This window comes from Perca flavescens, chromosome 12 (genome assembly GCF_004354835.1).
Source record: "Perca flavescens isolate YP-PL-M2 chromosome 12, PFLA_1.0, whole genome shotgun sequence".
In the NCBI taxonomy this organism is placed as follows: Eukaryota; Metazoa; Chordata; class Actinopteri; order Perciformes; family Percidae; genus Perca; species Perca flavescens.
Genome location: NC_041342.1, coordinates 651,999 through 664,739, shown reverse-complemented (window position 1 = coordinate 664,739; position 12,741 = coordinate 651,999). Strand labels below are relative to the sequence as shown.

Sequence of the window (12,741 nt, the reverse complement as noted above, 5' to 3'; positions counted from 1 at the left end):
AGACATCCATCAGTTGCCAAAGTCCAAAAAGGCTACAGATATCAAATGCAATCAGAGGTTGAAGGAGAGGAAGAGGAGGAAAAAAGAAAGAGGAAAAAAGACAGGGTTGTGTACCAAACTCCACTGATAAAATGGTCATTTCACCAATCAAATAGCTGTTTAGGATTATGTTTTTTTTTTTTTTTAAGATTATTTTTATGGGCATTTCTGCCTTTAATGATAGGACAGTTCAGACATGAAAGGGGGGAGAGAGGGAGAAAACACGCAGAAAACCACCACAGGTCAGACTCGAACCCAGGCCCTTCTGCGTCGAGGAATAAACCTCCACATATGTGTGCCTGCTTTACCAACTGAGCTAACCGGCCACTAGGCTTATGGTAGAACATAAGCCTAGTGGCCGGTTAGGGTTAGGGCCACAGCCTTAGTTAGTCTGCTAATGAAAGGAATTGCAGCTAAATGAGTTTCAAGTTTTCAAGTTGGCTAAGTTACTAAACTGGGAAGAAAAAGCCTTGTAGAAGGAAGAAGAAAAATACGACAATGTAATTCAAGCAGATGGGAGCACTGTGGCACACTAATCACATTGTAGGACGGGGCTACTTTTCCATTTCCGAACTTTGGGCTTGTAAGACTTTGACACAGACTGCAGCTCAGTCCTCGGGAGTGCGATTGTTGGTCTTGTTCCGTTTGCGTTATTGGTGGTCAATGTGACCACCAATAACATATCTGTCACTCAGCAGATCTAAGGCATTCAACCCTAAACATTATGCTAAAACGTGATCATGTTCTATTGAAAAATTATTATATTATCTGTCGACCAGACGGATTTCCATTATCCTTGCCAAATGGTCAATTTGAGTTGATTTCTTCACGGTGTCTGTGGACATCACAGGTTACTCTTCCATTTGATGTTCTGTGAAGATTCGTTCACTGAGGGGAGAAAGTAGTGAGTGAGTGCAAAGCCTAATTTTGTAAAACCCCAACAACACAAGCAATCAATCTTCATGAACCCTTAACCTTGTTACATAATAACCAAACTATCTGATTTGCCAGATATGCCTAATTTGGTTGAGTTGAATTACTGATGCTCTAAAATTCTCCCAGACTTTTTTGCAGCGGTAGTATGAGATGACGTACCCAGGGTGATCTTGCCATCTTTCTCCAGTTTCTTTAAGTGATGGACTAAGTTCACATTAGCCGCTTGATGCAGGTATTCAGGAGTGTCCTGGGAGAGAAGCAGTGAGAAGCAAGCAAAGTATTTGACCTATATATCACCTCCAGAGTCCAAAATTAGCACCGTCAACTAGCCAAATGCTGGTAAAATGTGGAAGTGGCTGGTAGATTTGCCTCACTTACCAGCCAAAAAAAACCAATGGAAATCTTTTGAGAAATGGCTGGTGAAATTTGAACATTCACTAGCCATTTGGCTGGTGGATGAAAAAGTTCATTTGGAACCCTGATCAACTCCATGTGCACAGACGGGTAGCTTGTGTGATTACTTGCCGGCTTATTTTCAGGTCACTTCCATAGACTTATCCTTGTTTTGGTTTCATTATTATATATGTTTACTTGGTATATCGAGGAACTTGCTAAATGCATCTTCTTTGCAACTGAAAGCAGCTCCATCTAGTGTGGATACCACTGAACAAGCTTATCCTTGCTGCAGGGACTATGTTTTACAACAGTCCAAATATGGCTAAGGTGTACTATACCCCATGGTCTCAGCTTCACTACTCACATGGGACGACGGTCAGCCCTTGACTACAGACTGGAGAACTTATCAAAGTAGCAGACGGTTTAGTCCTGACCTTGTAGACCATCTTGACGAGCTCCATTGAGGAGAAAGGCTTCCCTGCTCCATCCTGAATGGCAGCCAGGATCTGCTGCTCTCTTTGGTCCCGGTGGCTGATGTAGTGTCTGATCTTAGAGCCAGCATCCTGAACCACAGGGCCGTGACCTGCACACAGAACAGCAGCACGTTCCATTACTTCACAGGTCAGACTGACTGATGGACACCTGTGGTGTGTATCACAGGTCAGACTGACTGATGGACACCTGTGGTGTGTATCACAGGCCAGACTGACTGATGGACACCTGTGGTGTGTATCACAGGCCAGACTGACTGATGGACACCTGTGGTGTGTATCACAGGCCAGACTGACTGATGGACACCTGTGGTGTGTATCACAGGTCAGACTGACTGATGGACACCTGTGGTGTGTATCAGGAAAGTGGAGGGCCACTATTTATAATCTAACTCTTTTTTTTGCATTTAATCTAGACCTAGGGATTATTTGGATATTATCAAAATATCGTAATGTGAGACTATGTATCGTCTTTGATTTTGGAAATCATAATATGGCATAAGTGTTCTCCTGGTTTTACAGCCAGCATTAAAGTAAAGTGATGTCATTTTCTGAATTTACCAGACTGTTCTCGCTGTTCCATAATTTGCCTTTACCCACTTAGTCATTATATCCACATTAAAAATCTAATCAAATTGATTTGTCACATACACAATCATACACAGTACAATGTTTACCTGTTCTGTCTCAATAAAAATAAAATCCATAAAAATAGTAATACATACAACAGGAGAAAATGAGGTGGTGGGTGGGTTCTCATTGAGCAGACGGACAGCCTGAGGGAAGAAGGGGGAGTGGCAGTGATCCAGGGGGGCTCTCTCTCCTCTGGTGGGACATGTGATGTGCTGCTCAAGGTCTTCAGGTTAGCACTGTTACAATGTTCAGCCTGCTGGTTAATGTCCCTCTGCTATTTCATTCTGGCTCTGAGCTCGTCCAGCTTGTTAACTTATGATCATTACTCATGATTTTTATCAAAAATATCATTGTAAAAAAATATTTTGTAAAAGCCCCCCCAACAATATTGTCGTATATCGACATGAAGGTATTTGGTCAAGAATATTGTGATATTTGATTTTTTTTACTCTTCATCTAAAATAAAGTGACTGCAGAAGCTTGTTCTTTTGGTTTGTCGGTTGGCTTGACAGGAGGAACAACAGCTTTTGTTATTTGTTATTATTTTGGAGAAAAAAAGATAGAAATCAAAGAAGCTAAATTGGCAGCACTGAAACGATTAGTCAAAGTTGATCAACAGAAAATGAATGGACAACAGGGCTGCATGATATGAAAAAAATACGCAATAACGTTGTTGAATATCACGATATCTATATTACTTGCGATAAATAAACAGATATTAAAGTGTGTTCAGCTCTGCTGCTTTCCATATTCTGCTAAAATACAACAAAATGCTTTTTAGATTTAAAACAAATGAAAGGAAATCATTCTCAACATTCTTTTGTTGAACAAACTGAACATTGAATTGAATGTAAAAGGCAACACTAAAAAAGAATAACAGTTACATTACATTTTCTACTGATATTTTTTTTTCAACTAACAAAAAGAAATCTCTGAGTGTCTTGCGTGATACGTTGCAGCCTTTCGCGATATGGCTATTGTGCCAATTGATTTTAAAAAACGATATATTGGGCAGCCCTAATGGACAACAACTTAGATAACTGACAAATCGTTAAGATGATCTTTCAAGCAAAATGCCAAATATTTGCTGGTTGCACCTTCTCAAATGTGAGGATTTCTTGGTTTGATAGCAGTGATATCATCAATGTAGCACACCTACCAGGGTAGATGATGTCAGCCTCCGAGTCCAGCAGGATCTTCAGAGACTTCATGTAGTCGTAGAGATCCTCAAACACGGCTGTGCCTTCGCCCAGGATGCAGTCTCCAGAGAAGAGCACCCGGTCCTCGTCCAGCAGCAAGGCCATGTGGTCATCAGTGTGGCCTGGGGTGAACAGCACTCTGGGATAAAGAAATAACTGAATAACTGACTGGAACCAGCCATTACAGTGTTAGGTATGATAATCATTAATACACACATATTTTGAGGTTACTGTGGCACACTCAAAATATCTCATGCATTTCCATCTTTAGTTTTACAGGTTTTCTCCATTGGTTTGGCTCATTTCTTGAAACAGAAATGACATTCTCAAAACAACATGGACAAACCTCTAAAGCACTTGGCAATTGTTCACAAGAGAATTGAATTTCTCATTAATTTCATCAAATTGCAAATGTCTTAGTTCATGTCTCAATGTCTCAGTACATCTTTGCAAATGATTATGTAGAGGTAGCCTACATTTAGCACAATTTCCAAGTGAATAGATCTTGTTGATCTAAACTGATTGTTGATGGTTTTTCTCTCCAAAACGTGTCAGCGTCATTTCATTGTATAAGTCATCACATGCACAATAGTCTGTTCAATTGTCAAAATTAGTCAAGAACATATGACCATGAATACCATATATGAATCTCTTGGAACGTTTGATAAATTGATTACAGCGATTCTATGTCGTGCCTTAACATAACAGAGGACCTCTATGTTAACCTCAGTCCCTCTCAAATTGATACATTTGTAGATGGTGCTACAACTTGCCTACGGACGACCTTAGACTCTGTCGCTCCTCTCACAAAGAAGACAATAAAGCAAAGGAAAATAGCTCCTTGGTATAACTCCCAAACTCGCAAATTAAAACAAATCTCACGAAACCTCGAAAGTAAGTGGCGGAAGAATCCCGTTTGGAATGGCAAGAAAGTCTCAAAACCTAAATGAAGGCCCTAAGAAAAGCCAGATCAGACTATTACTCATCACTAATAGAAGAAAACAAGAACAACCCAAGGTTTCTTTTCAGCACTGTAGCCAGGCTGACAGATAGCCACAGCTCAACTGAGCCATCTATTCCTCTAGCTCTGAGTAGTGATGACTTCATGAGCTTCTTTAATGATAAAATTATAACAATTAGAGATAAAATTCATCATCTTTTGCCCTTAACTTCTAAAAGTTCATCTTTAAATGCAGGACCGCTAGAAAGAGAACGATTTAGTCCCGACATATACTTGGACTGCTTTTATCCTATAGACCTTCAACAATTAATGTTAAAGATATCCTCAGCTAAGCCATCTACCTGTCTCTTAGACCCCATCTCAACGAGGCTACTCAAAGAAGCATTACCCGTGGTAAACACTTCATTACTAGATATGATCAATATGTCTTTATTAACAGGTTATGTACCGCAGTCATTTAAAGTAGCTGTGATAAAACCTCTTCTGAAAAAACCCACCCTAGATCCTGAGGTCTTAGCAAACTATAGACCTATATCTAACCTTCCCTTTCTATCCAAGATCCTTGAGAAGGTGGTTGCTAATCAGTTATGTGATTTTCTACATAGCAACAGTCTATTTGATGATTTTCAATCAGGATTTAGAAAGCATTGTAGCACAGAGACGGCACTGGTGAAAATTACTAACGACCTTCTAACAGCTGCAGACAAAGGATTTGTCTCCATTCTTGTTTTACTAGATCTTAGTGCTGCATTTGACACTATTGACCATACCATCCTGTTACAGAGACTGGAACACTTAGTTGGCATTAAAGGAATCGCACTAAGCTGGTTTAAGTCCTATTTCTCTGAACGATCCCAATTTGTTAATGTTAATGATAAACCCTCCAAGCACGCTTAGCCATGGCGTTCCTCAAGGCTCAGTGCTTGGACCAATTCTATTTTCCTTATATATGCTTCCTGTAGGTAATATTATTAGGAAACACTCGATTAACTATCACTGTTACGCAGACGATACCCAATTAAATCTGTCAATTAAGCCAGATGAAAGTGGTCAGTTAGCAAGACTTCAAACGTGTATTGAGGATATAAAATCCTGGATGACCCACAATTTCCTGATGTCCTGACTCAGACAACTGAAGTTATTGTGATAGGACCAACGCACCGCCGAACTTCGTTTTTGAAAGATATAGTTACTCTGGATGGTATTACCCTGGCCTCCAGCACTGCTGTCAGAAATCTAGGAGTTATTTTTGATCAGGATATATCCTTCAAACGCCCACTTAAAACAAACCTCAAGAATAGCCTTTTTCCATCTTCGTAACATTGCCAAAATTAGGAATATCCTGTCTCAAAACGATGCTGAAAAACTAGTCCATGCATTGGTTACTTCTAGACTAGATTACTGCAATTCCTTATTATCAGGTTGCCCAAATAAGTCCCTTAAGACTCTCCAACTGATCCAGAATGCTGCAGCACGTGTTCTGATGAGAACTAAGAGAAGAGATCATATTTCTCCTGTATTAGCTTCTCTGCATTGGCTTCCAGTGAAATCTAGGATCGAATTTAAAATCCTCCTCCTGACTTACAAAGCTCTAAATGGTCAAGCACCATCATACTTAGAAGAGCTCATAGTACCTTATTGTCCCACTAGAGCACTGCGCTCCCGGAATGCGGGGCTACTTATGGTTCCTAGAGTCTCTGGAAGTAGACTGGGGGCCAGGGCCTTCAGCTATCAGGCTCCAGTATTGTGGAACCAGCTCCCAGTCTGGGTTCGAGGAGCAGACACCGTCACCACATTTAAGAGTAAACTGAAAACCCTTCTCTTTGATAAAGCTTATAGTTAGGGACGAGGAGTTGAAGCGTCCACCTAACCCGGCCCACTGCTTCTCCTTGTAGTCATCAGTTTTATATACTGTATAATTAATAATCTAGCGAGAGTAGAGGGAGGCAGGCCAGTACAGCCCGATCCGGTTGGGGAGAGTTCTAGCCCGACCAGGCACCTCTCTTTAACCTGCCTCTCTTAAGTTATGCTATTACAATTCTAGACTGCCGGGGAAGTTCCTTCCTTTCTATGACACACTGAGGTGCTCTCTCATCTCTGTTTTCACTTGTTTCCTTTTGTATGCATCCTGTCCCAGAAATGCTTGTTACTAATCTAGCTCTGGGGAGTTTACTCCCCGGAGTCCTTATGTTTCTTCTTCGCAGAGCTATGCTCTGCGATTCTCTGCATTTCCCGGCCGCATCCTGCTGCGTTCTGTTGCATCCGCAGCCTCCACCCGTGCTCTGCAGCGCCACGTTACATCCCGCAACGCCCTGCTGTGATGTTCCTATGCACAGAGTAGTCAGGATCCGGTATAGGAGACTGCACTACTCAGTATGACACGATGTGCCCTGCTATGACATGAACTTCCACGATAACCTTCGAAGTCACTGTGACTTCTAATGTGACTGTTATCACCACTGTTCATCACGCCCCCAACCGGCCCGTCAGACACCGCCTACCAAGAGTCTGGGTCTGCCGAGGTTTCTTCCTAAAAGGGAGTTTTTCCTTGCCACTGTCGCAATAGCCACTGCTAATGCTTGCTCTTGAGGGAATTACTGTAATTGTTGGGGTTTTGGAATTTATAGAGTGTTGTCTAGACCTACTCTATCTGTAAAGTGTCTCGAGATAACTTTTGTTATGATTTGATACTATAAATAAAATTGAATTGAATTGAATCGATTGACAGTCAGTCACAAAGGAGTAGTTTCACACATCTCAGATGACCAATCAAACAGTATGTTAAGTTACCTGACAGGTGCTGTCCATGATTGTGAATGCTGCCAAACATACACACATACATATACATATATATATATATATATATATATATATATATATAGCCATTCATGTTGATTTGATCCCTGAAAATGAGAGGGCCTCACCTACCACAATATGTCATTGTATGGGACAATGGGAATTTCCACCGTGGCCCGCTCATCAGGGCCTGGTTCACTACTCATCCAAGGATGGTCACGGTGTTCCTACCACCTTACTCTCATTTCCTCGATCCTATTGAGGAGTATTTCTCCGCTTGGAGGTGGAGAGTGTATGAGCATCGGGCTCAAGATCAGAGGTCCCTGCTCCATTGCTGCGTGTGAGGACATGCACGCCGTTTCTTCCCGCGTTGCATGGCAAGGGAGAATATACTCTGTGACGTGGACGAGAATCTGTGGCCAGACAGACAGCAGAGTGGGGACGGCCAGGAGGCTGAGGACGGTGGCCAGGAGAGGGAGGGGGAGGACAGCAACCAGTGAAGAACTGTTAGTTGTGAAACTCCAGCTTTATTTACAGCACTGTAGGCTACATATACTTTTCCTTGTTTTTTGTTTGTGTGTTTATATTACAGTATATTATGCTGTATACATTTTCTTTTTACTCTGATGTATGGACATTACTTTATGTGTGTGAATAAAAATGGTTACAATTTTCTTGGCAGTATGAGTGCAATGTGTGATGTCAAACCTTGGAGCCTACTCTTACCCTCAAATCCTATTTATTTTTTCAGTTTTATACACAATTGTATTCTGTTAGCTAGACAAAAAACAGTAGAGTAACCATTGTCAATGAAGGACTGGGCTGAGACTGAAAGGTGGACATGAGGAATATTTCAATGGTCCTCTGCCATAGTGACAAAACATCTAAACATTTTGACTTGCAGTGCTTACACAATGCCAAAGGGACGAAGCATTTTGGGGGCACTGACTATTTAAATGAGAAAGAAATTTAGTTTTGACACGAGTGAACTGTTTTGAGACAGATATGAGCTTTTGCAGGTGAACCACGGTGTTGTGCCGAACCATCCAGGTTATTTTTGCAAAAGCACCAAGAGTGTTGAGAACGTCCGGTCTGTTTCAAGAAATGAGCCAAAGAGATTGAGAAGGATCTTTGCCATTTTGGTGGCACTGACTCTTTATATGGGAAAGGAATTTAGTTTTGGAGCATGAGTGAACAGTTTTGGGAGAGATATGAGCTTTTGCAAGTGAGCTATAGTGTTGTGCAGAACTGTAAGACTGTTTTGCCAAATGATCTTAGAGTTTCAAGAAATGAGCCAAACCAATGGAGAAAAACTGTAAATGATGTATTATTTTGAATTATGCGTCTATTATAGTGCATATTATAGTACACATTATTTACAGTATATCTTTGGATGTCATTTATATTTCCTGTAAAGTTAAAGTCCTACCAGTTTAAAATGCTCTATACATATTCAACTTTCACATGAAGTGAACTGACTTGAGTGTGGCCCCCTCCGTCTGGACAACATCTCCATCTTTGAGATAAGTAAAGCTTGTGTTTCCAGCGGTCTCTTTGACTTGGCTGGAGCGAGGCAGTTTGCTGACTCGTACCTCAGAACCTGCAGGAGGGAAAACAGAGAAATATTGGACTGCCAAACAAACTATGAGCAAATATGTTATTTCTGCCCTGCATATATTTTTTACACAGGCACTTTTGTGACAACTAGATCCCAAACAGTTGAAATTTGGATTAATGTTTTCAAACGGAACTGACCCTTTTTCCAATTTCTAATTCAGATAATACTGCAGGGCTGAACAGTGCTAATCCAGGGCTCATTAAACCTGTTCCACAGCACACATCCTGTCCTCACCAGTGATGTCCCTGCAGATGTCTTCCACTCCGCCTGTGTGGTCATGATGCCAGTGTGTGACGATGATCTCCTGGATGCTGGTGTTGAACTGCCTCAGTGCCTGTTTCAGACTGCTGATGTATTCAGGCACAGCACGTTCTCCAGTGTCTATCAGCACTCGCCTGGAATATTGTCACACATTTTTATAAAGTATGCATATTCCAGCCTTTAAAAGTAGCTATCTGTATTCATATATACTAATTATGCTAATGTATTAACCTTTTGGGTGGGGTTTTCTTTATAGTTTATTGTCTTACATCATTAAATGTTTTACTTTACATATCGTATTAGGCGTTTTTTTTTTTTTTTTTGTAACCTTTGTCTACTGAGTAGGCCTATATTTCTGCACATAAGTTATGTATATATTATTTTATGACAGAATAAAACTAAACTATTACTTGTATAACTTCCAGACTACCAACATAGGAATTGCCCATATATTTTTTAACTTAGTCTAATAACCTAAAAAGTACTTAATATTTCCTATATTGAGTATATGCCGAAAAAACCAGTGGACCCTGGCAATTCAGTATACATGATCAGTCTTGGTCTATATACTATGTATTTTTGCCTATAAACAAGGAACCATTCAATTTAGTAAAATGTTCATGGAATTTGGCTTGATGTCCTAACGGGGCATTCTGAAGGCTACCTGGACATCAAACCCAACGGTCACGTTTATGGCCAGATGGTCGTTTCCCAATACAAGCATTCTGGGATAGAGAAGGTAAGCTTATTTTGGCGAAGATAGTAAACGTCTGTGGTCTATTTGTGTGGTGTCACCTTTGGCCAGTCCCGACCAGGTATGTGTTGGTTCCCTGCAGGGTCATCGGTCCCGGGTTACAGCCCAAAACCCGAACAACTCTGGCAGACAGCTGCTCTATCCGAGGGATGACAGCACTCATAGCTAATATAACGTAATAATAACCTTAGCTGTAAAATAAAACAACAAAACATACAAAGTTAAAAAGCAAACCTTCGTCAAACAGGCTATATAAACGGAAACTGAATGTGAATAATGTTTACTTCCTGTATGTCCCAAAGCAGCCTTCAAAATAAAAGTATCGCAGTAGGGGAGATTCATTTCACTGTCTACGGGGACACCCAATACATCCATGGGGGAGACCGGGGGAGACCAGGGACGGTTGGAACGTCCTGCAGACCTGAAGTGGGAGTCCAACATCCTTAAAAAGGCTCAGCAGAGGATGTACTTCCTACGGCAACTGCAGAAGCATGGCCTACCACAAGAGCTACTGGCCATCTTCTACACTGCTGCCATCCTCCCCCCCCCCCCCCCTCTGGTAGGCGCTACAAATCCCTGGCCTGCACACAAAAACAACCAGACACGAGAACAGCTTCTTTCCCACTGCCATCACTCTCCTGATCTGCTGAGAAGTGGGCTCATCCCCACTTAGGCCATTCACCTACACATTACATACGTTATCATTCCAATATGCATCTTGCACACTACAGTTGCACTATTAGGCTACTTTGCACTCTACATCCCACTCCATTGTTTTTTTTTTTTTTTTTTATTTGTATAGTTTCTGATTTCGGATTGTTATATTATTATAGGCCTTTTATATTTTTGTATTTTGTTAATTTATATTAAAGTTTTAAATCCCATCAAGTTTGCCTGTTGCCTGTTCATTCATTCCTGCCAATATATAATAATTCATTCCTGCTCATGAACAGACAGTTTAAAGTAATAATAAAATTGGTACCACAGTTGTTAGTTATTTAAAGGTTAGGGAATGTAAAAAATAACGTTAGGGGAATGTTAGGGGAACGTGCTCTAAAGGTTGCAACGTTAGGCATTCTGACAACGTTCGATGTAACCAAAAACTAACGTTCCCTAAACGTCAGGAAAACTTTCCATGGGAACCAAAAACTAACCTTCAGGGAACGTTCCCGCAACTAAAAACGTTACCTGGGTGAATTCCTCCAATCAGAAACAAGCTGGAGTTATGCTACTTACTCTGCACATGTTCAGTTGCACTGTCTTCTTGCTGTTATAAAAGGAGCCACATTTGAAACTAAAAGAGACAGTTACCAGCTCAAGTTTTTTTCTGAGGTAAAAATGTAACTTTTTTTATATGTTGTTTTATTAGAATCACTGTCTTGTCAGCTAAAAATCAAAATGCCCCACATTTGTCAAACTAGCAGCTAGATTACAAGAGATGAAAACATAACTAGGTACTGGTCCAGGGATGGCCATTTAACCGTTTATAATCAAGTTTAATTTGGTATTTTAAAAACTAAAGGCCTTCACATATATACATTTATAGCTGATTAAATTATTATTATTATTATTATTATTATTATTATTATTATTATTATTATTATTTTACTTAAAGGTCAACATATAGATTAGATTAGATAGATAGATAACTAGCACCAGCTAGCTATCTGGCTAGCATGACAGATAGATAGATGGATGATTGATGGATGGATGGATGGATGGATAGATAGATAGATAGACAGATAGATAGATAGATAGATAGATAGATAGATAGATAGATAGATAGATAGATGATTGATGGATGGATGGATGGATGGATGGATGGATGGATGGATGAGAAAGATTTACAGCAACATCATATAAGTAATAGTTGGCTAGTAGTAGTATAATAGTAGCCTAGTAAATATTCATTTTGAAAATAACTACTTACAATATTGTGAATGATAAATAAGCTCTCATTTAGAGTACAGTATTTGATTGAATAATTACATGTATTTCATACTGTACTCATACAGAGTAACTGTATTTATATCAATTTTACATCCTGTATATATTTCATAAAACCACTTAAATGCAGTTTTCCAGTAGGTGACACAGCAAAGGGTATAATAAAGCAAATTGGCTATTACAGTGGAAATGGTTTCTGATTTATTGGAAAATTGCAACAAAAAAAAGTGTTAAAACCGTCTCTGGTGGATTTACCCTGCAGAGATCTGAGGAGCAGTTAACCATAGTCCTCACAAATCCACCGGAGGTTAGAACGCCGACACAGAGACAGAGGAAGGGGACGGACATCTGGCCGAAGAGAAGGCCGTACGGCGGAATGTCTGGCGGCAACGGACCAATCCCAGAAGTGGAACGTCGTGGAAATAGATTGTCTGATCTGTGGTGCATTGCTCTGATTATATTGTATGTCCCATTGTGTGGATTCTTCATACTTGTATTTCTTCTACCAATTCAAGTGTGTATATTGTTTTTTTTTTCATCAGATGGTATTAAAAATAAATGAATTAAATATATATGTATATATCTATATATACATATATATTACTATTTATTACTTATTATATGCTAGCCAAGCCCTCTTTATTTGCTTCTGTTCACACATATGTACAAACTCTCTTCCATACATTACTTTCACATTAATGCCAAATAAA

At 40.1% G+C, this 12,741-nt stretch overlaps 1 protein-coding gene across 1 annotated transcript; it reads right to left on the bottom strand.

The window, feature by feature from the left end:
* Positions 1–303: 303 nt before the first annotated feature.
* lactb2 (lactamase, beta 2) lies at positions 304–10,600 on the bottom strand. The gene is made up of 7 exons (XM_028593202.1): positions 10,126–10,600; positions 9,304–9,464; positions 8,931–9,051; positions 3,655–3,833; positions 1,806–1,954; positions 1,135–1,222; positions 304–927 (listed from the first exon to the last, which is right to left on the bottom strand). Exons 1-7 carry the CDS (start codon positions 10,245–10,247, stop codon positions 884–886), a joined length of 864 nt encoding a protein of 287 aa, XP_028449003.1. The 5' UTR covers positions 10,248–10,600; the 3' UTR covers positions 304–883.
* Positions 10,601–12,741: the final 2,141 nt, after the last annotated feature.